The sequence below is a fragment of the Puntigrus tetrazona genome, chromosome 13 (assembly GCF_018831695.1).
Source record: "Puntigrus tetrazona isolate hp1 chromosome 13, ASM1883169v1, whole genome shotgun sequence".
Classification (NCBI taxonomy): Eukaryota; Metazoa; Chordata; class Actinopteri; order Cypriniformes; family Cyprinidae; genus Puntigrus; species Puntigrus tetrazona.
The window spans coordinates 5,198,727-5,226,122 of NC_056711.1; the positions used below are offsets into that span (position 1 = coordinate 5,198,727).

At 38.9% G+C, this 27,396-nt stretch overlaps 2 protein-coding genes across 5 annotated transcripts; one reads left to right on the plus strand and one right to left on the minus strand.

Moving 5' to 3' along the window:
* The first annotated feature begins 147 nt into the window (after positions 1 to 147).
* On the plus strand, positions 148 to 14,138 carry sfxn5a (sideroflexin 5a). Of its 4 annotated transcripts, XM_043255099.1 has the most exons (14): positions 156 to 349; positions 3,329 to 3,397; positions 3,483 to 3,560; positions 3,796 to 3,822; positions 4,075 to 4,129; positions 4,665 to 4,690; positions 4,780 to 4,833; positions 4,928 to 4,984; positions 5,954 to 6,019; positions 7,527 to 7,617; positions 9,844 to 9,959; positions 10,060 to 10,145; positions 12,745 to 12,862; positions 13,660 to 13,787. In XM_043255099.1, exons 1-14 carry the CDS (start codon positions 293 to 295, stop codon positions 13,735 to 13,737), a joined length of 978 nt encoding a protein of 325 aa, XP_043111034.1. In that variant the 5' UTR covers positions 156 to 292; the 3' UTR covers positions 13,738 to 13,787. The 4 variants fall into 4 exon arrangements, with proteins under 4 accessions (XP_043111037.1, XP_043111036.1, XP_043111035.1 ...); XM_043255101.1 differs by lacking the exon at positions 12,745 to 12,862 and having other exon boundaries at positions 149 to 349; XM_043255100.1 differs by lacking the exons at positions 3,483 to 3,560; positions 3,796 to 3,822 and having other exon boundaries at positions 152 to 349.
* Positions 14,139 to 17,266: 3,128 nt separating this feature from the next.
* On the minus strand, positions 17,267 to 21,784 carry emx1 (empty spiracles homeobox 1). The gene is made up of 3 exons (XM_043254724.1): positions 21,178 to 21,784; positions 19,254 to 19,438; positions 17,267 to 17,846 (listed from the first exon to the last, which is right to left on the minus strand). Exons 1-3 carry the CDS (start codon positions 21,518 to 21,520, stop codon positions 17,679 to 17,681), a joined length of 696 nt encoding a protein of 231 aa, XP_043110659.1. The 5' UTR covers positions 21,521 to 21,784; the 3' UTR covers positions 17,267 to 17,678.
* Positions 21,785 to 27,396: the final 5,612 nt, after the last annotated feature.

Here is a 27,396-nt window from a genome sequence, read left to right on the forward strand (position 1 = left end):
GTACAGTAACAAGGTCATAATAAAGACTAAACTGAACCTCATGATACAGTCTAGTTAAGGCCGCTGAAATGAACCAATTTATTAATAAAAGAACGTTAATGGCAAATTTTAAGCTACTCTTTAAAGCTAATTCATCGACCGTATCCTTTGACCCGTTAGAAAACAACATTACCCAAAATGCATTGATACGGATGACTCGACCACTTTGAGGGAACTCTGCGTAACTTTGAGATCCCGGTGAGGTCCCGGTATAACGGCCGTCGAGCTCGCTGTTCGTCTGTGATCACCTGCCATGCCTGCACCGACTGAGTCCCCTCCGTTTAGACTCGGCGAGTCTCGGTTTGATCAGGTAAACAACAGCCGGACCCCGTGCGCGCGAGCGTGACGCGTGTGCTTGTGCGTCTGGTTGATTTCTACAGGCTTGCAGCGGACGGGTTCAGAGACAGAACCCTTCCACAAAACTCTTCTAGAGGAACCGCCTTTTTTCTGATCAAGTTGACTTTCCTTTTCTCGCTAAAACCAAATCTAAGCCAAACAGTTCACTGCAGCGCTCGCTTCTTCCGCCCTCGCTGCTGGTTTCGGTCGCATTAACAGTGACCTCTGTTGGTGACATACCTGCTTTGCAAAATATGATAAGCGTTAATGTTTCTTAGAATAAATCAAGCGCATTTTATATATAAATACAATAGCATAGCCTAAAACAGTGGGTCAGCATTCTCTAATGAAAATAGCACTATATATATATATATATATATATATATATATATATATATATATATATATATATATATATATATATATATATATATATATATACGCTTCATACCAGTAACATGATTAAAACATCCATAACCAAAAAAACAACAATGTAAACAAGTAGTAACCAAGCTTGTTGTATGTATAGTATATACAGTATATATAGTTGCGCTGCTGAGGCGAGACTCAAAAAATCAAAACACTAAGAAACTCATACCGAGGTAAAAGTTCACAATGTTTATAGTTATATAAACAGTTCAAAAGGCAAATGCGATATTATTTGGCCACTTTGGGCGGAACCATTGCCGAATGGTTCAGTGTTTTGAAGGAATCGGTTCAATGAAGGAGTCGTGAACCCGCGCATATCATCTGGACCGATTCTCGGTTATTAATTATTTTCTGCATCCTCCGGAGGACGCATTTCTAGAGCTGCGTACGGCTTCGAGCGTGGTTTTTTTTCAGTTAACTGAGCATTATAATTGCCAGCCATGAGCATAATACAACAATTTACACTTAATTAAGAATAATGGTCGGATGTATAGCTAAAAATATTTTAGTCTTCTACAAACGCGATCTCCGGAGGATGCAGTATATCTTTATAGAGACGGCCCTGATGAATCTGCACTTTGAACGAATCGTTTCGTGAATGAACGATTCAATGACTCACTCATTAAACACTCACTGCTGGCTCCTAATGGAGGTGGAATTCACTTGAAAATCAAGGCCTATCATTCCCACCGTAATCTCTTCTCTTTTTTTCCCCAAAGAATCTCATAATATTATTTAATGCAGTTGTGCTTTTAGTATTTTTAGTGCTAATGGTTTAATTTTATATAAAGTAGGCTATAGAGAAGGTAATGACAATCACATTATAATAGCTAATTGAATTTCTAGATCAAATGTAAGAGTTATAAATTAAAGTATTAATAATGTTAGTTGGATAGTGCGCTCTATAAAGGTCTACGGATATTAAAAGATGCAGATTTATGTCGCATCTGCAAAATAAATATGATTTTGACTTCGACGTGTATTTAATACACTTATTTTGCGTGCGTGTGATACCCCTAAACCTACGGTATCATATGCAAAGTCAATTTTTGCAAATATTATACCAAATAGAAATAGAAAACCGAGCACATTCACGAGATGATCGTACATCCTACTTTCATGTGGATAGTGAGCGGCGTACTGTTTTGATGGTGAACGTTTCATCGTTATGTTGCTTTTAATCTAAACGTTTGTTGAAACGTGTATTGCATGTGAAAAGTACTTTAGAGACCTTTAAGAACATTCTTTTGGTGTTCAGTTATAGATCCCTATAATTAGCGCCCCCTTAATGAATTATTTCCGAGCTTCACAATCAAGATAGTTAAAAACAATTTTGTGCAGAAAAGCTAGTTCATTAACCGCACCGTTCTCTGTTAAGACGTGGAAACTCTCACTGCGACAAAAAAGAAAAAGAAAAAACTATTTAAACCGTTTTGTATGCATTAGTGACTCAATAACTTTAACCTCAAAGGAAGAGGTAATTTATTTATTCATTCATTTATTTATTTAATACAGATGATTCACATCTGCTGTTATTGCTCCAGCGGTACCGTCCTTCATGCGCGTAAAGGACCGTCTGTTAGACGTGATAAACAGAGAATATGTTGCGTGCTGCTTTATAATCTCGCGTTCCTCTTTGCGCACACACGTTTGAACATTTTAATTGCTTCGGAGGAACTTTTTAGGTCCACAGATCAGCCGGCAGACAGTTGGTGCGCGCGCGTAATGAGGCGGACACACCTGGCGCGCGAAAACAACTGGTTTGGCCCCGGAGTCAGAGTCTGCATCAGCAGCTGACTGCCGCGTCTGGAGAAAGTTTCTGGGACCTCAGAAATCATTTGGCGAATCATTTGAGGAAATTGTGACCATATGATTAATAACCGTGATTATTAATCACAGAACTTAAGTGCTCGACGCAGACCTGACCTTCAAGACAAGACGTGGCTAGGTATTTTTGGACCTCGTTGGATGCCGGAGGTGGAAATCGTAATTCGCACAGGCACAAATAAATGAATAAAGCAACGAGATATCATTAATCAACGAATAGGACAGGTGAAGTTAATTTAGGGACGAATCTGCTTTAAGACAGATATTAATTTTTGTCATTGTAGTTTGTGTCTAATGACTTAGCCGCATAATGCCATTTTATATAGGTAAAGATCTCCACTACACTATGCAGCGTAAAAAGACATTAAATATTAAAAAATTAAACGTCTCACTTCATCTCTCGTCCCTCTTAATCTGTACGTCCTTGCATTTTTAAACTTAAAAACTTCTCGACAAACCAGATACACTAGACTAGATGTTTAATTTATACAATTATAAACTTACATTATCTATAGAATTAAGGTGGAATTAATATCCTCCACTCAAATACCTCTTCCGGTGACCTTGCTGCTTTCTCTAAATTTGCTACACCTTTAATGTTAGAAGACTATAAACAGTCATTCAATTGAGATGCATACAAATTCAATATTACGTATATTATTGTGAACTGCAATTAAAATGCTGCTGTTACTTTCAGGGTGCATTTCTCGGCAGACTAAGACACTTCCTGGACGTGATCGACCCTCGCACGCTCTTTGTATCGGAGGTAAGGGAGACTCTTCTAAAATGTAAACCTCGGATGATTCGATGATTTGCGCGTGGATGCTGTTTTCACTGTCGTTTTTATTTAGAAACGTTTAAATGAATGCGTGAAACTCTTGGATCAGTTCAAAAACGGCGCTCTTCCTCCAGGTGTGACTGATGTGCAGGTACGTTTGGGGGCCGCTAAAAGGTCATCCGTGTCACGTTTGCCTCACATTTTCGCTGTTACGCCACAAAAGGGGGTCATTTTTGGTGCATTTTGGTAACGTTTTACTATAAAGCCCATCGCATTTCGAATTCACGTGTGCAAAGAACTTCGGTTTTCTTAGTAACTTCATTCACGCAACAAAATCAAAGTGTAATGCTCTCTTTTGCATGCTCCTCTGTTTTTTTTCGCAATAGCTTTGGGAGGCACAGAAGATTAAACAGGTGAGTGTGAACAGCTTTGAAAGCCTTTTACGGGTTGCTATATTGAAAGAACCTGCTCGAAATCACTCAGCATCTCTGTGCTCAGCGTGACGCGCGCTCGCAAGCTTCACTTCGGTACGGTGGTGTAATGAGAGGAGCATTACGGCTAACCTCAGCGTGGTAATTCTCCCATCGGCTCGCTCTCACCTCTTCTTCTCTCTCATTTCCTCCTCTTCATCCCGTCCGCTGTCTGTGGATTCATTATGTCCTCAGGCCATCATCCATCCAGACACGGGAGAAAAGATCCCCATGCCCTTTCGCATGTCAGGTAAGGGTGCGAGTGTGTTTTCAGTGTGTGTGTGTGTGTGTGTCATGGGTAGTAGGCAGTTTTCTGCTTGTTACCAGCTCTGGAGACTGGAGTTAGGTGGTAGGGGGTCTCTCTGGACCGATCTGTTGGCAAAGGTCACACTCAGCTGGGCTCTGATTAAACCCTCTCCCTCCTGCTGTCTGGAAGTGTTGTTGGGCCACTCAGAAATAGGAGTATTTTAGTCTTCTGTTAGCACCACTATTTAAAGAGAGAACAGATAGAGAGAGACCTGCCTGACAATTATGATGGCTGCCTCTGAACCATGCTATCTTTTATGAGTAATGAGGATTTTATTAATGCGTTAAAGGTCAGTAATAATATCATATGAGAGTCTATAATCCCGATCATTAAACCAAACATGACATGAAATGTACTTCTGCGGCCTGATCCAGCCTATTCGAGTGTCAAAATTAGTCTTCGTGCGATTTCATTATTGGATCAAGGGTTCATTTTCTCCTGAAATCATCTCAGCACACGTTTCTCGTTTTCCCTTTAGGTTTTGTGCCCTTTGGTACTCCAGTGGTAGGTCATTGTGAAAAGATATTTAACTTTTCATTCTTGCCTGGGTCATCAGATGAACTTTAAATCAATTCCTGCTCCTCCATTTATAGGTCGTAGGCCTCCTTTTACCCAATCAGACATTTGCTTCCACCGTCTTCTGGCAGGTATGGTATAGATGTGTTTTTCTGTTCTTTCCAGATGAAAAAGCCAATCTATGCTGTTTGATATGAACTTACAGTCTCATTGTCTTTCTCACAGTGGCTGAACCAGAGCCACAATGCCTGCGTCAACTACTGCAACCGCAATGCAACTAAGGTTCGATATATAAATGATACAATTTTGACCAGTACACAAGGCACAGCATATTTTATGGTCACGTGTATTATAAAAGGAATTCAAAAAGTGCTGCTGTTATGTATTTCCAAAAACCCATTTTACTTTCGGGTTATTGCAGTAAATTAATAATTCTTCTGTAAACAACAAAAACATATGATGCTTACAAATGTGGTTTATAATGATTATCTTTAAAGATTAACTACTTATGAATACAATCAGCAGAATTAAAAAACGAATCATAAGCTATAAAAGAACTGCTCCACGGGACATAATTTCAGCATCGCCATCAGCATCAAGTGTATTCATTTAATAATGCATGCATGATACCATATAAAGACTATCTAATATGTTATATCATCTCAAGAATTATCATTACAACAGTTGTAATACATTATAATTAGACTAAGATCATAACATAATGATTAACTAAGAATATAAAGATCTTTCTATTCATATTGAATTGTTTTTCTGTGAGGTGACCATTTTACAATACACTATGGTTTTCTTGAAATTACAATACTACTTTTCAAAGCAGATGCACCTTATAACCCCTTCATGATATCTTAAGCTGACACTGACCATTTATAAATATTATGAGCATATTGTACAGCCTTTTTGACATCTGCAAGAACACTTATTTGTCTTTATATAATAAAATACTACTTAAAAGACACAACAAGACCGTGTCCAGATCTTAAACAATGTCAAGATATAATACATTGCAACTATGGGACTTCAAGGATTCAATGTTATAATAAATAATAATATTCTAGGTAAAACAAAAATATTATATGTTATATATAAATGAACAATACTTGTTCCAAATAAGACCTTCTTTTATAAAATACTGTGCATGGGTTATAACGAGTAAGAATGTGCTTAGAAAGCTTTATATGTGCAATAGGATTTCATTTAATTAATTAATGATGGTTTTTTTTATGTTTTCAGCCCACACCGATGTCAAAGTTTTTCCAGGGTTACCTCGGTGCAGTCAGCAGTGCGGTCACTATTGCAGTGAGTTCACACGCATGCTCAAGACCGTATTATGTAACTGTGTGTGTTGAAAGAATTACCTTTTTTTTTTTTTATCCTTAAATTTTGCACGCTAACAGAGAAAAATACTATTCATGACTTTTCCAGTATTACATGACTTACATTTTAATAGGGCGAACTGATGGAGGCCGATCGAATCACACAGAGCCCTTTGCTGTGTTTCACATTGCTGAATTGCATATCCTAGTCACGCCCCCTATGTCCTCTAGAGCCAATTAGCTGCCCTGCTGGGCGGCGGTTTGATGCCCAGGGGCATGACAAGCAGAACCATGGTGACGACAACTACAAATGGCCCCATGCCTGTGAGAAATATGGGAGGGGGGCACTAATTAAAACTACAATCCCTCTGAAGACCCCTGCTGGGAAGGGAAGGGATGTGAATGGGTTTGATTCTCAGATGTTTGTTAGACGAGCCTTTAACCGGGGCTCATCGAGATGACCAGAGACTCACAACGCAAGATGAGAAACAACTTAGCGTAGCTTGTCATGACCTGTCACGAAGCCCACAGGGAGTTAGGTGCTTTTAAGGTCACTATGAAAACAAATGTGTATGGTCTCCGTAAGGTTTTTGACATCATGGGCTATGTTTATTATATTAGATCGATTTAGTGTTTCATTGCTTAACTAGCTTAGCATCCGTTTTTTTATTTGAGATGAATTTAAAGACGGATCTCTTTAACATGGATCTGTCGTGCCCTATGATTATGTGAGATGTCACTCTCTAAATAAAGGACAGATAGGTGTAATATGAAGTCAGAGCTGTGGCACAGCGGGGAATGAGAGGGCTCCGCTCTGCTTTCCTGTCTGGTCTATATTGTCTTATAAAATGGAGAAAAAAAAAGGTTTTATAATAAGACATATATGTATGCACACACTGTTCAAAAGTTTGACGCGAAGTGTCCTACGCTCACTAATGCTGCATTTATTTAATGCAAAATGCAGTGAAACAGTAAAATATTACTATAAAGTATTATAATATTACTATTTAAAATAACACGTTTCTGTTTTAATATATTTTAAAATGTAATTTCTGAATTTTCAGTAGCCAGTTGCTCTTGTGTCTTTATTATTTATCATGTGACGATGAAACAATTAAGCTCTGCGTGTGTAGCTTAAATCTGTCATTCAGAAATGAAACTAATTTTAACATTCAATTTTTATTTTTATTATCATTTATGTTGTTCTGCTTAATATTTCTGTAGAAACAGTGATTCTTGTTTTAGAATGTTTCTTAAATAAAAAGTTAGAAAGAAAAGCATTTATTTGAAATAGAAATCTTCTGTAACATAATCATTGTAACATTGGTAACTTCACAGCACACACACACACACACACACACACATAGATAGATAGATAGATAGATAGATGTATTATATATTATGTACACATTTATAATGGCATGTTTATCGAAAAATATGTATTTCTTCTTTATTTTCAATGAATTCAATGTAACCGAATGTGTGCACAGGTGGGGCTGAATCTTCTTATTAAAAGAGCTGAGCATTTCAGTCCAGCCACAAGAATCCTGGTCCAGCGGTTCATCCCGTTCCCTGCTGTTGGTACGTGCACGTGTGTGTGTGAGAGCGTGTTTACACATGTGTTCATTTTCCGGGCATTAATCCGCCCGGTTGTGTTCATGACAGAAATCAAGCATCCCGTCATGCGGTCTTTCTAAATTGCCGATTATTAAAGCATAAAACGATGGAGTAATGCGCAACATTAATTAATGCCTACAGTTTTCAGTCAGCTCTTTTGCTGTCGGAAAGCTCACGTCTTTGCATTTGTAATGACACTCAATTTCTAAATGAGCGTTTGTTCAGACTTTCATTAAACCGCAAGCGTTTGTTTATTGTTGTGTATTAGCGCGTGGTGTTTTGACTGATCCTGTTGTCAGAGGGGCCTGCCGCTGAAATGTTATCTCGGTGTTCCATTAGCGTTCTGAGGCTCAAACAGGTCCAGAGGGGCTGAGGGAGACTGTCCCACAATGCCTTGGGGATGCTTGGCTGTAATTAAATTGTTTTCGTCCCCCACCCCGCCCCTTTAATTAAATCAGCAGGTTCCCCTTCACCTCTCTGGGCAGGGGTAACGGGACCTTGTTAGCTCTCGGCTGCCGCTCTCTAATTGGTTAATTAGGCCTAAAGTGCTCTCTGTGTTAGCACTGAGTTCCCTGTCTCCAGGCCGCCATGTTGTTGTTGTTGTCGTCGTCGTCGTCTTTAGCGTTTAGTTATAAACGGCAATTAAATGGAATGCAGTGTTTGAATTTGCGTTATTAGCGTTTATATACATTTTAAGTAAAATGCAAATTAATATATATATTTTTTTTGTTAACCTCAAAATGACACGTCGAATTTAGCGTCTTAATAAAGAGATTTTCGTAATGGTTTTCGCCTCTATGGGTGACCTGTCCTTAAAAATAAAATTTAGTATGTGTTTGTTTATGTTTCTTTGTTCTGCATTTTTGATTTAGCGTGTCTGTGTGTGTGTTTAATTGGCCTGGGTCTGAACCCCTCAGAGGTGAATAGCTATTTACTCAGCCAATTAACTCAGCCCCACAACACTGCAGCACTGAACACTGATAACTCCCAACACAAGGCCTGTAAATTAAAAATGCTTCAGGCTCTCTTTATTTCTCTGTTTCTCTCTCTCACACACACACACACACACACACCCACACCAATCTCACCACATGCCACAGATGATATTGCCAGGAAGTAAATCATTATTCTAATCATTTTTCCGCTTTTAATTCACGTTTGCACTTTGACATGACCGTATGAATCTTTGTTGTTTTATATCCAGTTAACCCCTCTTAGCGGCGACATTTCAGATCAAGAATGTTTTCCAGTTTTGATTGCTTTTATTTTAATATCCACAGGCGGTGACAGGTTATTACTATTGTATTCTGTTCGTTCGGTGGCGTTTTTATTGGGATTATATGTGAGATTGAAGTAAAATGTTTTTTGTATTTTATTTGTATTTGGTATTTTACTATCTAGCAAACTGTCTATAAAATCTGTAACTTGATATAGTGATATGTTATACGGATGTCAAAATACAATCATGTTTTGTCAAAAATGTATTTATATATATATATATATATATATATATATATATATATATATATATATATATATGTATATGTGTGTGTGTGTGTGTGTGTGAAAGATCACAATCAACCTACAAATGCATACTATGTATAGTAGTACAAATGCATACTACTATTACTATACAGATTTTGAATATTGAATATTAAACTCACCTTAAATGTCCATAATGTGAGTAATGTGCAGCAAAATAAGACTTATATTAATAATTTGACTTGAACTGAAATGGACGTTTCTTCCGTGATTCTTACCCTTAGCATGACACATCTTACAAACGTTTTAGTCTTTATTTCAGGCTTTTTAGGCTTTCATCTAATAGGGTTAGGGTTAGTAGCTAGTCATAACCCAGTTATTGTAATCACTATAACAAACAGAACTGTAAAATAAAGTGCTGCTGATAATCCTATACATTCGATATATTGACATATTTCTGGCCTAGTTGACAGTTTCGACATAAATGGCACTTCTTAAACCCAATTTTTCTATCCTAATCTTTTAATTTAAAATGCATTGAGTACATTGGCTGCATTTCTTGTGTTTTCCTGTCTGAAAACGTGTCCGACAACAATCCAGACACAGGCCAATTCACACGATTCTCTCTCATTTCGATAGTTCCACATCAGGTGGAGTTGTGTTTGTGATCGAGTCCTGTTTTCTAACCGCAGCTCTCCCTTCATTTAGCAACTGCAAACGTGTGTAATGTGTTGCTGATGCGCCACACTGAGCTGTCGGAGGGCATCAGCGTGCTGGACGACAAAGGCAATGTGGTGGGCACCTCAAAGCTGGCTGCCAGGCATGTGAGTGTGGATCCTTAGGCGCGTGTGTAGCGAAAGGCTACTGGCAGCGCTTGCGCGCTCCTATAGTGAGTTGTTGTCTGATAAATGTCTTTTTGTTCAGGCTCTGATGGAGACGTCCCTGACTCGTGTCGTGCTGCCCATGCCTGTTCTCCTGCTGCCGCCTTTAATAATGGCCCTGCTGGAGAGGTCAGAGGAGTTCTTGTGAATTTGACATTTCAGACTTTTTTCAGTTATTTTTACAGCACCATCACACAGTTTACCTCAGAAATCCCACACCCATGCGCACCATATGTTCTGGTAGATTTGTGTTTCGCAGTTTGATGTGATCACAATTTTTTTATGCATCGTATAACCTTAAAAAATTTTGGATTCCTACATAGACAAGAAGATGTTTGGCCGGCAGGTTCAAAATATGACGGTAGTGATCAGTGCAATATGCTTTCCTTCAGAAAATGCCGTGTAGGTCTATCAGTGAATTATAGATTACTGAGGTCTATCAGTGAATTACAGGTTAAATTTCAGCCTTTTCCTTACAGAAATCACGACTACAAAATACTTAAAATAAAGTGCACGACTAATGGGGCCAGTAAGATTTTCTTCTTTGAAAAAAAAATTATTGCTTTTATTCAGCGTGGAATCATTGAATTAATCCAAAGTAACAGTACATTTGACCATTTCTGATGAGTCACGTGACACTAAAAACTGGAGAAATGGCTGGAAAAATCAGCTATGCAGTCACACGAGTAACATTTTTTTTTCATACTACTTTTCACAGTATTTATGTTTTACTGTAGCAAATGAATGCAGCCTTGGTGAGAGACGTCTTTTAAAAAAACGTTAGCTAATCTTAAAAACCCCAGATGTTTAAATAGTCTTCTTTTGTGGAGGAAAAGAAATGGATTAATTGAAACAAAACTTTAGCTTTTGAACTATTTCTAATGTCTAACGCCAGACAAGAGATGTCGTATATATATATGCAATATTATGCCACCTCTAAATTATATTTTTCTTGCATTCAAACTTGAGTTTGGTAACTTGGTTTTTCAAAAGTCTCACTCTTAACTCCTTTTACATCTAATTATAAGTTGCAAAATGCACGTTTCTGTTGAAGAGTGGAATCGACTCTTCCTCAGAATCCGATGGGTTTCATGGCTTGCTAGACTATGTCGCAACCTCCTCAAATTCTTCCTGCTCTGATTCGCAGGTGTGTGTGTGTGTAAATGGTGATTGTCTTCTGCTATGCTGCCTGTCAGCTCACCCTCACTGGCTCTCAATGGAGCAAGAACAGGGCTGCAGGAGGGTCACCGCTTTGAGGGTGGGGCTGAGGGCCGGGGCTATCCTTGATTAATTAGAGCGCTGAGAGGAGTCTGTGTGATATATGTGTGCTGCTTAAACCTTTCACCTGTCTCTCTCGCTGTGTCCGAAAACGAAGACAGCTGCTTTGCTGAACAGTCAGCGACGGCATTTTTGCAATAAAACATGATAATGATTTCAGGCTGTCTTGCGAGACGCAGTGGTGTCGCATGAAATGATCTAGAGGAAATTGAAATGAGCTTCAGACCTAACCGAGGAAATACAAATACGATGCTTATTAGACGATTGAAAGACTGAATGACTTCTTTCGGATTTTATTGTTATAGGAACTGATAATATATAGTGACCTGTACTGTCAGGGGTTTTTTATATGTTTTGGTTTGTGTTTTTTCCATACGCTAAAAATATATAAAAATATTTATTTCAAGTTAAGTGGTTCGATATATTTTTGCTGCGTTTAAATAAACGAATTTAGCTGACTCATTTTCAACTAATTTTCAAATTTAAATTAAATATTAAGAAAATAAAATAAATAACCACTTACCTTTAAAAAAAATGTTTAGCTTTTTTTCAGTGGAATATTAAAAATTAGTAGCACTTGATACTTAATACAGTGCATTATAAAAGTATTTTCAATGCAAAAATATACCTTATAATTTATTGCTCTCATGAATAATTGTAAAAATGATATTATAATACATTATAACACATATCTATTCATTGTGGCGTCTTTAATGCATTAAGATACATGACAAAACCATTTTCAGTTGCAACAATTTTAATTTTGCTTACAGTTATTTCTGATAATATATCATGCGTTATATCATTTTATTAGGCTTTATAAGGCTTCGAGTAAATTGTTACCCAAAAATATTTATACTCATTTTTACATTTAGATTACATTTAGATTTGATCAGCTTTTCACTTGGCTCTCGGTCACAACATGGAAATAAACAGTGTGCACAGGCATCATAGGCGACTGCGTGTCACTTCAGTTCAGCTTTGACCTCTTCACACGAGAGTGACGGATGAGCGTGTTGATTTATTTAGAGCAGTTGACGGACACGATAAAAGGTCTTTAACATCCTTTCTCCCCCGTTCCGTTCCTCTCCCGAACGTACACATACACCGAGAGAGGAGAGAGAGAGAGTTTCTGGTGGCCAATTAAAGCTCATCATGCGTATGTGTTGATGAAGTCATCATTAGGCAGTCGCTGCCTTCATTAAAGCAGGACTACTCTGGAGGACTCCTGCAGAGCACGCTATCCCACAACCCCCCACGCGCTCTGCGGCCAGGGAGGGAGGAGGGAGGGGAGATTGGGGTGGGGTGGGGGGTTTGTGGTGTCAGGGAGCAATCGCGCGCAGCAGTTCGGAAAAAAGTGTCCGCGAGCGCCTTCGGTAAGAAAAATGGCGGGAATGCTCACGGCCTTGCCAATAACGTATGCATTTTTCTGGGTGTTTCCGTACGTTAGGCTCCCTCTGCTGCGGAAGCGGCCTCGTCTCGGGCTGCCCGTTCACAGCGTGGTGTGTCTCTGCGCGTTCGGCCTAGCGCTGCCTGTTGCCATCAGCCTGTTCCCCCAAAACAGTCAGGTGAGCACTCGCGCGCGCTTCCCTCCATCCGCTCGCACTTTCTCTCCGTCCCCTTCTCTTTGTCTGCCGCCGAGACGGTTATGGTTTAAAATGGTGTTTATTAAGCTGTTCATCCATATGGTTACTGAACCGCAGACATATGTGCTGCCAACTACTTCTATTCCTCTCCCACCCCTCCCCTCCTCCTCTCCTCTCACTCTCTCGCTCCCTCTTTACACTTTTCCGAGGGTTCCAGACGAACGCTCCCAAAAAACTCCACTCCTGTCCCCCCTTTTTTCACACCCCACAGGATGTCTGTTTCAGATTCTGCCTCACACACTCACACACTCGTCGCCATCTGTTTCTGAGCAAAATATTGCAAGTTTTGGCCCTGGTTTGGATATTTACCAGTGCTCGCTGCTTCATTTTAGCTTTTTATGATGGCTGAAGTGTCAGTTTTGACTGTGAAAAATGCTCGAGGCTGGAAAGACATGGCACGCTTTTAATTCTCATTTGATGGAACATTTTAAACATCTTAATGACTTAATGATTGCTGTGAATGGTTACCTCGCCGTAGCCAAAAGATCCGAATCTGAATGTCAGTATTAAAATGTAAAAAAACGCACTCCGTGATCAAAACAGAGGGAGTCACATACGAGGAAATTTTATGTTACAATCTTTCCCCGGCACTTCCGTTAGCACCGAGGCTAAATTAAACGAACCTCGTAGTTAGAGGTTAATGAAGCTATAAATGCCGTCCACGTATGTGGTTATTTGTGTGTGTCGTATTTTGACGGCACCTGTTTGGTGTCTCTCAGATCCACGCGTCGGAGCTGGAGCCAGAGATCGCTGCTGCGACAGAGTGCCAGATCCTGACCTACAACAAGGGACTTTAACCGGTCGGAATGCTCCACGCTGTCCTTCACGGTGCAACTATAATGTGAACGGAAAAATGCAAAGCGTCATTACAGATTTTGATTGCGTCTCACTGGATTGCTCCCGCTGTGTGTGAATGTGAATTCTCTCTGAGCCACACACAGAGACAGACTCACACCAGCGCTAATCATCCTCTTTCCGTGCGTTTGAACGTGGAAGTCGCAAATAGAGGATTTCAGGATATTTACAGCGGCGAAAACAAGTATTCTTTTGAATTTCCCCGTGATGTCATTTAAATTTACATAATTACCAGCCTTCCCATTCAAGCGGCTCTGTATTATCTGACTACAAATGACTGAAAATAAATGTTTACCAAGTAATTGTTTTAAAACAATGAATAAACAATCGGTTTTATTTTAAACAGTTGTATTTTTTATTTTTTTTAAACATAATTAAGTCGCCTTTGTGTTATTTTCTTAAAAGGGCCTTGCAAACCCCAAATCATGCTAAAATTGAATAGGAATTAAAAAAAAAGAATTACCAGTAACAATTGTAATTGGGTTTGTTTTTAACATAGAATTAAACTACCTTTGTGTTATTTTCCAATAATGGCTTTAAGTATTAAATTGTCATTTAAAAATAATAGCATTAAAAATAATATCAAATTGCCATAGGAATTATATGGAAAAATGTATAATGTATATATTATATGCTCTATATTACTTAATACATTTTCTTTGTTACTTTTCTGTAGACCTGTCACTATCTTTATATATGTTTTATCTGTTATTACACCTAATGCAATTACATAAGTGTATGGAAAAAAAAAAAAAAAATATATATATATATATATATATATATATATATATATATATATATATATAATGACACATCGTAAATTGTTGCAGGAACATTATTCTATAGTTGTTTTGTATAGGTCAGTATTGACTAAAATTGATCTTTTTGACCTTTTTTTTTTTTCTTTTCATTGGTTTTCTTTATTTGTACGCAGCCGAAAGCACGCACTCAATCGTACGATAAAATCAAAAGCTTATTCTCTTTCGCTTTGTTCAAAAAAAATACCCAGAAATTATGATCACGGTTAATGAACAGAAACAATGTACACGTTTGTGCAAAATCTGCTTTCTTCTTTTTCCGTCCATTGGCTCCATATTGTTTACAGATGATTGTATCTCTGCTTTTATTTGGATGTGTTTGAGTTCCTTTGGCGGGACTGTAAAATGATTCCTGTAAACTTCTATTTTATCGTCGTATCCCATCGCTGGAACGAGGGAGTGGACCTGTGTGTTTTTCTACCTGGTTGTCACGGGAACAGATCACAGTGGGCAGCAGTGAGGACAGACATGACATGAAGCCGCATGTAGAATCATTAACCGTGCAGGACTGCCATACACACTTGCACAACACGCACATGGCCGCATTAATGGGGGTAACATTACTGCTTATACATACCTTCCTTTTTGTGAGCTTTTGCTTTAATTGACAAATCAAGAGAAAAAAAGTTATTGCGAGCACAAAACTATCCTAAAAAGGCAAAACCATACTGTTTTGTGCTAAAACAGAAGCCCTGGCTTAACTATTCTCATATTAAAATGTATTAAAGATACCGGTTTAGCTATAATTATTTGTAGCACGCTGTAAAACACTTGTCATCTCTTCAGTTCTTTGTTATAACTGTTTCCACTGCAACTGATTCAGTTTGCAACAACAATGGCTGATGGCTTATTACGTGATATTTCTTTAACCCAGAAGTCTTTGAGGTTCCTTTCAAAACAAGCAGCCAAGTATGTTCCACTAGAGCGCCTCTCTACATCAACAAGCTTCTGTTTGCCCTCCATAGCTTCTCCATTACACCATTACATGCTTAAAGCAGTTCACGCCGCAGAATTACATTGCTGTAAGATGCGCGTGTGAGAATTTAATCATAAAGGTTTTATTGATTGAACTCAAAGCTGCAGTAAATGTTCATGTACCAAATTGCTAAAATCCGAGTACAATAAACTCAAAAACAGAAGCGATTTTTAGCCACATAACGAATCAGAGCTCGTTAAAAATAGCTTTTCCATAAGCTGAGGTAAAATATATGGAAAGATGCACGTTATGGTAACCCATGCGCAACACTAAAATAAAACGATGAATATTAATGTCAAATAAACCCCTAATTTACAAAATCCGATAAGAAAAAACTCATCACTGCTCAACAACCATTTCATTTCAAAGGAAAACCTTCAGATGTAAACCGAGTTCTGAGAAGGCTAATTTATGGGGTTTTTTAAATTATAAGTTGACTCGTTCTTTTCCACTGTCGTTCTCTTCCATTTATTTCACTTTAAAATGAAAAGAAACCTGTCATTAGATCAAATATAGCAAAGTTACTCACCATTAACCATTTATCAGGTTTTTATGCTTAATCTAAATTGCAATGACCAAAACTGCGCAGCCATACAAAACTAAATGCGCCTTTCTCAGAGTCCTTACTCTTTCACGTGCATCAACAAACATCAGCCCGTCTATTTCTCGACCTCTTCCCTTTCCCAAAGAGGAAAGAGTGCTTTTAGGGAATGCCTGGAATGTGTGATGTAAAGCTGCAGAGGATGTGATGTGTGCACCTGCGCTCAGGATAGGATGTCTGATGGCCTCAAAACAAACTCACCAAAACAATCTTTTTCTCCCTCTGTTTCAATGCACTCTTGTCGTGCTTGACAGCGATGCTCGGGTGTCATCAGTCTGCGCGTTTCGCTCTCACAACCCTTGCTCACAGCGCAGGCTCAGGGTCAAATGTTGAGGTGAAAGGTCGCCTGCGGGTTCGTTTAACACAATCTTCCCCGGTTTCTTTTGAAAGGAGTTAACATGGTGAGATGAGAGGAAAATAGCCATCAGGCGTTAGCCCCTTTTCTGAGAGTGTGTGTGTGTGTGTGTGTGTGTGTGTGTGTGTGTGTGTATGTGTGCGAGAAAACATTTTTAAAGGGTAAACTGTTTTTCGTTGGATAAAAAAAGCCATTTGCAATCTGTTTTTGCGATATATCTTTCTTAGGGGACAATAAGGTGTGAGCTGCTAATAAGGTTCGTCTCTGAAACACCTTTATTAATTATGGACATTTTTGATCATGTTTTGCTTGAATATGAGATGAATGAACACTATAAAGAAGCTAATGTGTAAATTGGCAAACATTCGCCTTTAGTTTATGACCGTTACAGAGAAACCTGCACACATCAGCCTGTATTTACCAGTAGGCCGAGTATATGACATCTCACACACACACACACACACACACTCATCCCGTTACACTCAAACACTAACACTAATTCCTACGCTCCTTTAGATACAGAGACCATTATTTACACAGACACATACACCCTTGCCTCTATGCTGTGGGTACAGGATGGCTCGTGTTAAAAGCGGCTGGTAAACCGATCCCTCACAACACTTAACTCATTTTAATCTAGTCGCTATAATTACCAAAAGCTGCCGCCAGCTTAAAGCATTGGGAAATCCTTTTGCTTTTGATAAATGAAGGCAAGATCATGTTGAAATGAATAAAAACGTTCATTTTAGTAACCGACTATACATAGAAACAGCAAAATAATCGGAATTAAAAATATTGGCTTGTGAAAATTAACTTCATTGTTAGTTTTAAATACAATTTCTTCCGAAAAAAACAAACAAACAAACAAAAAAAAGAACAAGAGAAAGACATAGTCATATATAATATGATTTCTTCTTACAGGTGACGCATGTCTGAAACATTGGGTAATTCCAGCAGAGGTATGTTAAACAACTATAGTGTTCAGTCCAGGGTGTGGATCTGTTTAATTCATCCTTAACTCACAGGTTCTCTGCACTTAGGTTTAGAATCTGAGATATGGTGACTAATAACATTAAATAAATAGTGCTTTTCTTGGTCTTGTTGTGTTCATTTGGGCAGTGTTTAGGTTGGTCTTAGGCGTCAGACATGACATCTATGTCCTCAGATCCGGTCTGTTTGGTGGCAATCCTCCAGCGGTTAATGTGATGGTTTCCCTTCTTCTTCTGTGTGCTCTCTGGGCCCTCTTCCTCCAGCTTCTGCCGCTTATACTTGGTCCTGCGGTTCTGGAACCACACTTTCACCTGAACGGAGCGGGAGACGAGGAGGACATCGGTGTTATGAAGGTTTTGGTGAGTAGGCTATACGGCTAACGGCTTAGCCTGTCAGTGCTAGTGATAAACCGAGGCAGGTCGCGATGCCTAGCGACACAGTTCAAACGGATTCGTGTTCTAATCGAATCTCTGTAACGCCACAGAACACACGACGTCCGCAGACTACACGCGTTCGATTGACTCTGTACTTTTTTTTGTCTATTTTTAATTAGCTTCAGAACTTTCGCGCGTGAAATCTAAACAAATAAATATTTTTATATTACTTCATATTAAGATCCAGCAGAGATTAAGTAGCCTAGCCGTTTAATGTATTTGGCCTTCTAATTATCTGTTCCTGCTGTAGCCTACATTTCACACGTTTCAAGAAAGCAATAGGCCTATACCGCCATAAATAGTCGCATTTAGGGAAACATACGGATAGCCAAAAACAACCCCGCAGGTGAAGAAGAAAACGACGATTTACCTTTTTTTTTATTTTTTTTTTTTTTTTTTTATTTAGGTCTATTTCTGAAGCGGGTCCTGAACAAATTCGCGAGATCGTGAGTCATTTTCCGTAAAACGCAAGCTTATAAATTAAAATAAATATAGAAATCACATATGGCCATATGTGCTGCCCTTAATTTGACAAATAGCCTGGTTAGTATATAAGGCGATTTTAATAATCATTATTTGACTTGTTTGCTATGCTCTTATATAACTTAAATTATTTAGCTTATTTACACGGCATTATATGAAGGAACACTGACGAAAACTAGAGTTTGAATGAAATATCCAAAAAATACCAAAATTAAAACGTTTTCGAACTGTGCTTTGCATCATTTGATGGGGGTGAATGGGTTTATTTTTACTATCCGAGCAAAGCAAAAAAAAAAAAAAAAAAAGTGTGTTAGAGCTCGTTCTTGGCCTAAGATTAAAAGAAAATTATCACAGAGCGCAGTTAACAAGTGACACATGGCTAGCCAGCGTCCTTTCAGATTCGGATTTATTCTGCTATTGGCCCATTTCTGGATTTAGCATGCGGCCCAAGTGTTGTTTACATTATCGTGTAGGCCAACAGCAACAGCTTGTCAGTGCAACATTAATCATTCAAAATAAAGAAATGTCTCATTACTATAGTCGTCAGCTTCCACACATCGCACAGTTTCATCTCAATGCGATCGATCATCATCATTATTACGCTATTATTATAATCTAGGCCTATTTACTTATTGCGCAATAATTATTTTAACTAGTTTTAGTCTGTTCGACCGAGCCGCTTTCTCTATTGGGTACATGCGTAAAGACCGTTTCGCTTTTGCGCCTATAAGCAGGTTTTCGATACGCACGAGGACAACGGAATTCGTCGTGGCGTTAAAGCGCGGGCTTGGCGATGTTTACCTGAGTCTCGGACAGACTGAGGCTGTTAGCGAGCTGTTTCCGCTCGGCTCCGACGACGTAGTGGTTCTTCTCGAAGGCGCGCTCCAGGCGCAGCAGCTGGGACGGCGAGAACGCGGTGCGGATCCGCTTGGGCTTCCTCGCGAAGGGTCCGTGTAATAACAGCGTGTCCTGCGAGACGTCGCTGCCTGGAATAACAATAACAAGATCAATAGTAATAGTAATGATATAACACCAACGATGACAGGATGTTTCAATTGAGTAGACGACGCGGGGTGGCTTCATTAAACCCACGAATTTAACTATAACCCAGGTATCATTTGAAAGCTCCATTCGTTTAGATTGCAACAAATGTCAACGCAGACTAAGCGCTGAGAATGTAATACAAAAGTTTTTGGAATAGTGCAGGCTATATTGTAGCATGTTTTAGAGGCTATTAACGCACTTCAATTTGTTTTGGACGCAAACGTTGAACTTGATTTTGGGAAGTAAAAAAAAAAAATTATGAATGAATAACATTTTAGGGATGTATTTATAAAGATCTGAGAAATTATAAAAACAATCAGAACATTTCCATATGGCTCTTGCACTGTAGGCCTATTTTTTATTATTTTTTTATATATTTTTTATACATTTATTTGAATTTATCTGTGTATAAAACATCAAAACAGTAAGGTTTTATTAAATCATCAATGTAATTCATTTAATTACTCAATAGTCATGCCACATATTTGCGCATATCTTTTTTTTATTACTTTCTATCATTAATGGCCGTGTAGGTTGCCTTTAACACTCATTATGCACACAGTAGCAACGCATTTAAGCCTAACCTTTAACCTGATGATCGACTCGGCTGTGAAAAAAAAAATAAAAAAAAATAATGTTAATTAAATGTTCTTAATTAAAAAGGATGCAGCAAACAAAACCCGGCATTAACAGGCTAATGCTTTTAATTATCAGCAATGGCCTGTATAGCCTTCACCCTCATAAAAGTAGACTCTTCTGAGTCATTATCACTGTTAGCTAATTTATTAGCACTTTTTAGCTAATTAATAATATTTGACCTTTATATTAACATTTTTCAGTTCGTACGTTTAATCGTCTCAAGACTCGAGTTTTAACACCCGAAGAGAACAAACCATCCAGCGACCTAAGGAAGTAAAATAGCGATAATGAGCTGTAACGAGTTCATTAGAGAAGACTCGTCGTCTGCCATTAGCTCGAAAGTGATTGGTGTGCAATAATATATTAGTGGGTAATAACAGAAGAATTAATTAAGAAGTGACTGTCAACTAGCCTAATAAAATAAACAATTAAAATGTCAAACAAAAAAAAAAAGAGGAAGGAAGCCTAATCTTGCGCTAGGCTGTTTATCATATCGCAAACTGCATTAAGACCGAATAAATTTAAGCAGAGTTTTGCCGTGGGCTGAACGAAACTGCTGCAAATTCTGAATTCAAGATCAAGCAATTACTGTTATCACAACTGTTCTCTAATCCCGCTATTATAAGCTCATAGGAACATAATGCGTTCATTTCGGGAGGTATGACATTGTGCTTTTGTGCGTGGACAGGCTGCTCTGAATCTGTGTGTCCCGCTGTAAGTATCGCCTCAGGGCACGGCCGGAGCCGGAAGCGCATCGTTTGTGATTTTCATTTGCAGCTTATCCGGCGCTACTTTCCGATACAAGCTCCAACTATCGGCGCTATCGCGCTCCGCGGCGTTGAAGTGACCGCGAGCGCGCGTTGAAGACGTCAAAGAAGTTCCCGCGCCGTGCCTTTTAATGCGCGGCACGCGCGGGCCACTTTTATCGAACACTCTTGGAGAAATGACCACAGGCCTACGCGTGCATGCGCTGTTTTATTATTTTAAGTTAGGTGGGGAAAATAAAAAAGTTTAATAATTTGATATCGCGCTAGATGCTTACCTTGAAACCGATGGCCGAAAAACCTGTTCCTTAAGACCCACGGGTAGAAATTGAGCGGTTCGCGGTGCTGCGTGCCGAAGAAGTGCGGGTGCTGGAGGTGCGTGTTGCCGAGCTGGTGTGGGTGCATGCTGAGGGGCGCGTGGTTCACAGTCTCGGAAAACACCAGCTCGGGGTTCGGGTAAAGCGCGCGGCCTGCGGGGCTTTGATAGCCGTTAAGAAAACTGTCAGCGGGCGCCGTGTAGCTCAGGGCGGTGGGGCGAATAGGGTCTTCTGGCGTTAACGGGCTTTCCTTCGCCACCAAAGACTCAATGGTAAAACAGCGCTTCCCCGTTGCCGAGAACATTGTCCGTGACGGTAGCCGTACAAGTCCAGCAGATGATGTTCACCTTCGCGTCCTTTCGCAACTCCTTTTTAGTGACCCCTGTCAGCGGCTGTTTCAGAAAGGCATCGCAGAGAAGTCAGAAACTAGATATGAAACGCCTTAATATTCCCTACTTTGGCCAGTGGCGCTGTAATCCATCGATCCACGAGTGTCCGTAAATCATGAAAGGAAAAGTGAGAATATGAGCTCGAGACCCATGGATCTGGATTTGAGGGACGCCACGCAGTGTCGTCTGAGACTTGCACTCATTGGATGAAAGCCCTTGGCGCACGGAGCTCCGGCGGTGGGCGGGTCCTTCGTTCATTTGGGTCAGATAATGAACTCTATTAGTTTGATCATTCACTTCAATGTGGCTGCCTCCAACGGGTCAGTTACGCTGTAGATAATCAAAAACTATTTTCCTTGTCACACGTCCAACAGTACGCAAGCCTTCAGGGTGTAGGCTACTACAATCTGGGGTCTATTCCAGCCTTATTAAGACTAGCTACAGAAAGAGGGTTTGCTCTTTAACTTTTCATTCAAATATCGCGTTTTTTTCAGCTAGGCTATTCATAAATACAGAAACATAAAATAGTGGAATATCATTACTGAAACGTGGATGGTTTTGTTGCTTCGATAGCGAAGAAAAAAATAAACGCGAGAATATTTGCAAGAAAGCAAAAAAAATTGTTTTGAGTAGGCTAACATAAACCCACATCCGTTCTGTATTAAATATGAAATCTTAATAATTGTAGCGTTTATGGTTGAGTACATATAAAGGTGGGTTCACAGCGATGCAAGAAAAAGAACCGGTGTTCCTCTTTTAGTGAACGGTTCTTAAAAAAACAACGCGAAGAACAGTTTATTTAAACTTAAGAACCTTTTTTCGAATTTAAAGAACCTTCAGTGGAATGAAAAGATTCCATGGACGGTAAAGGTTCTTTGTGGAACCACTGATATCACTAAAGAACCTTTGTTTTTTTAAGAGTGTAGAGCAAGCATTCGGTTGGTTCTGGCAATTACGCCTACAACAAGTTCTAATATTAATTTTTATTTTCACCCACCTTTAATAACGCAGTCTATAATTTCCTAGATGATCAATTAAGTATCATGGTTTCAGATAATATTCGGATATTGTTTATTTTAATACAACAACAGCAATAATAATATGCCTAATAATAATAATAATAATAATAACAGCAACAGTAATAATCTTCCAGACAGCACGGGAGCCTAACTAATTTATTATTGTTGTTATTGTAGCTGCTGCTGCAGTTGTTCTCATTTTTACTTCTTATTAAAGCTGTAGAGTTTTACCATTCACTTCATTTTGATAAAACAAACAAACAAGAACATAATGAAACGGTCACCGAGACCGAGCAAATTCGTCGAAGATGTGACCGCGGTCATCTTTCAGTGTTTAACCAGTGCCTGTCGATTCTAACGAGAGTCGCTGACCCGTTCGCGCAGCAGTAACGTATTAACTCGCTTAACGGCGTGATTTCCAGAAGTGCAGCTTGATAAGATCTCGGGCTGCACCTGTTTCCGGTCACTCACCGGTCAGCGGACCGGCCTGCGCCACGGCACCCGTGAGCTCTGGCCTGCACGACCGAGCGGGTAAATTATTGAAAATATTCCGTGTCGGTGTTTGATAAGGGTTTTATGTGTAGGCACCGGGAAGAAGGCTTAAAGCTACACAGAACTCCTGCCTCGCTATTAATTTACAGACCGATGTATATTTATCTCCAGGGGCTGTTCAGCGACCGTTTCATGTTGTGTTTTAAAGCTAATGATTAGGCTAAATGTTTGACGGGCTCGTTAACTCCGGTGCGCATTAGAAAATCATTACAGTCGGCAGAACAACATGTTGAGCGCCTATTTAGAAAGCAAAAACCGTGAATGCGCACAGTCATGCTTTTTTATTATTATTTCGCACGGACCTCCACACACTGTTACACGATTAAACTTCAAATCTGCGTCGTTGCGTCAAGATCATACATTCAATAAGGCTTAATAAGGCATTTATTTTGCCCAAAACGTCGACCGAAATCGCGCCTACCATAATAATGCGCTTCATATTTAAAATCACGCAGGTTTTTATTTCTGTAAGCCGAAGCAATTTTCCTGTAAATTACGTGCGCGCGCGCGCTATTGCTTTTGTACGTCAAAGCGCAAGCCAATTATAAACCTTATCGCACACGTATCGGCTGCCTAAATATTAGCAAATTATTACTAATAATTATCTACTAGTGTTGTCAAATGCAGCCTACTCTTATTGTTTTCGAGGTAGAAATGCCAATTGTTTATTTTAATCTTTAAATTATTAAGATTTCAAAACTCAGCATCTGATATTCAAGTGGTAGCATTCATATCCACGCTTATAACAATTACTACAGTGTTGTTATTATTATTATTATTATTATTATTATTATTATTATGCTTATCAGCAATACCTGCTGAGTTAGTGCTGTACCGGAAATCGTCGTGGCATTTCAGCTCAGCTACGTTCGTGGCGTCGCGTAAAATGAGCAGCAAATAATAATTTCTACTGTCACACAAATTGCATTTTTATATTTCTTATCTATGTCATTTCCCACGAAGGTAAGGAATATAGTGCGTATTTGCTTATACGGGCATTCGGAAAAATGTTCATGGGTGATATCTGTGCCATACATGAACCTAAAGGTGCACTGAAGTGACAGAGGAAGAGAGCGAGAGAGAGACTCTTCAATGTTTCCGTCTGCCACTCTTCTCTCTTGTTCCATAATTAAGTGCTCAAGGAATCTGTAATGAATGCTAATGGGGCAACCAGCCATCTGCACAAACACAGAATTAAAAACTACCATGCTGAGAGAGAGAGAGAGAGAGAGAGAGAGAGAGAGAGAGAGAGAGAGAGAGAGAGAGAGAGAGAGAGAGAGAGAGAGAGAGAGAGAGAGAGAGAGAGAGAGAGAGAGAGAGAGAGAGAGAGAGAGAGAGAGAGGGAGAGAGAGAGAGAGAGAGAGGGAGAGAGAGAGAGGGAGAGAGAGAGGGATGGGAGGACTGGAGACAGATTTAAACCTTTCACCGAAAGGAATCGTTTTAAAGGAGGCAAACACTATCTCACTTTCTCTCTCTGACTTGTTAACTGGGATTTCTGAAGTGAAGCAAGACACTCTCGTGGATTCAAAGAGAACATCCAAAAACCAAGAGAACTTAACCACTGTGACACGCAAATATGGGACCCTTATGTAGGTGAAAAGCTTCCAAAACTACATTCATGAGCTGGGTTGATAGACTTAAAACATGCATTATATGTTACAAAATATATTATTTAATGTATGGTTGTAATTGTACAATATGGCTAGCTGTGCGGGCCAGTCATGTTCTTCCACACCAAATTCACCCAACCACGTCCTAATAGACCTTTGCTTTGTTTCACTGGAAAAAGTGCCTTTCCCAAACACCTTCCCATGAAGCCGGAAGCATAAACGTCTTGGTATGCTGAAGCATTAAAACAGAGCCAAACCCTGAAATGCAACCCTTATCATTATCTCTCCTCTACCACGCTTTAGAGCCGGCACGGTGCAGTCTGCCAAACCCAGAGAGAGAAGCGTAACTCCACACAACACTTTCAGTCTAGTGGCTGTATTCTAGGCATTGTGACGTGCACCGACCCCACTCTGTGACTTTTTGTGATATGTAGAATATAGAATATATAGGTGAATATAGTATTTTAAGTTGAATTATTTAAATGTAAATATATACATTAATTTAATTTACATGTACATTTATTTTATTAAATATAAAATATAATTTATATGTAAATGTATATATTTTTTATATTTTACACGTATTTATATTGACGTTTTTATATTTAAAAATAAAATATAAATATTCTATTTTGTATTATATTTACTCTTTTAAATTTTAAAATATTTTATTAAATATGTAGCTACGTTCTGTTAAAGTTCCACACAGATTGTTCCCTTATTTGTATGGCAAGGTACCCCGTTAAGAATAGTTTTGACTCTACCGTTTATTTTACAAATGTAACATTACTTTCTAAATGAGCTTAAAACCCCCAGTTGGAGATTGTTTCACTGTCCTACTGTCCGCTGCTGTCCTCTAGTGGTTAAGAACTTGTTTGCGTTAAACCGTTTTGTAGAGGTAGTCACAAAAAAGATCAATTATGGACATGTTTTAAATGAATGCATTAAAACAAAAACGTTTTGTAATTTCCTGTTATATTTATAAGAGCAAACATTGTATGGAAATATTATTATAATATGGATCATTTGAACACCTGTACACTTGTGAAATGGGCTACTTATTAAATTATTACTATCAATAGTTGCCATTCTGAATGTTGAAGTATGTTATTTAGTATCTACTAAAGTAGTATCTACTTTGCCTTTACTGATAAGGTTAAGTATGGGATGAAGAAGAGGAATTGAATCGAATGAAATAAGTCCACTTTAGAAATTGACCGGAAAATTAATTCTGATCCAACATGCATTCTCTCATAAACGTTTCGTAATGAGATGCCATTATTTGATGAATTTGAATAGGCTACATGCAGTAGATTTGAAGTTTGATTTTATTGTGTAAACTTTGAAACATTCATACCAACAAGAATAAATAACTGAATAAATATATAAATATGTTATAAATTAAACAGATAAATGCGAATATCAACCAGAATTTTGTGCTTTTGATTTTTGATAGAGATTCAAAATGTAGTCGAGAAAGCTTTTGGGAGACATTTCTTGTGCCAGCTTCTGGCTTGTCAGTACTCTTGTGTCCTCATATTGTATGTCCAGATCCTGTCGTGGGGGGGAAAAAAAAGAGAAATTGATAAGATACAATGGATGCTATCAAATGTTAGTCCTTCAAATATGCCTCGAGAATGATTCATTTTAGTTACATGGCTGTAAATGCTGCAAACCGATGCAATTCACAAGTGACTTTTCCTTCTATAAGAATTACTTCTTACTTTGTTCATTAGTCTGTTGATTATATTTCCAGTATGGCTTAATTTGAGATCGCGAAGGCCATTTTCAATGCACTTGAAAAAAGGGGTTCCCGCCTAAAAAGAATGAGACAACACTCAGGATTTAACACCCATTAAGACAACGCTGCTATATTCCTCCTCAAAAAAGACACAGCTGAACAAAGTATACAATTGTAATGTTGCAATAGAAAATCTTTAAAAAGCATTGACAAGTTCAACCTAAATGCCACTTCTGAAGCATGAGGTAAGCAAAACAAAGCGAGAAAGCTAATGATTAATGACTTCTGATCACATCTGATTGCAGGTCAGAGTAAAATAAACGTGTCTCACCGAACAAGCGAATCTGCGACATTTGCATGCTGCTTCCTGGATGATAAAAAGAGTCCGCTGTTATTGCTTTATATTAAACCAGACTAAAGTATTGTCTGCCGATGGCAAAACCCAGTGTGCGATCTCAGAAGAAAAAACATACGGCGCTAATACATAACACTTTTAAAGTTGTAAAACGTCCAGTTCAGAAGCAAGGGTGTACTTTTCGGGTGTTTTGAGCACTGGAGCACCACTTTCATGAGAGTGTAGAAAATGAAACTGCTAAGTCAAAACTAAATTACTTCTCTGGTAGCAAAAGGATTTGAGCTTATACTGATGGAACAATCATGCAAATGGAAAGGAAGTCAGAGCAATGCACAAATATGATGCTATCTCGTGTTATTCTGATAAGCACTGGGCTGTGGTTCAACAGCATGTATGAGAGGCAGCGTATTAACGGGCGTCTGCCTTCAAACGCACTTTCTGCAGCCCGGCTCTCGCTCCAAGAGCTCTGAAACTATTACAAAATCCAAAACTGTTTGTGAGTACTTACCGTTAC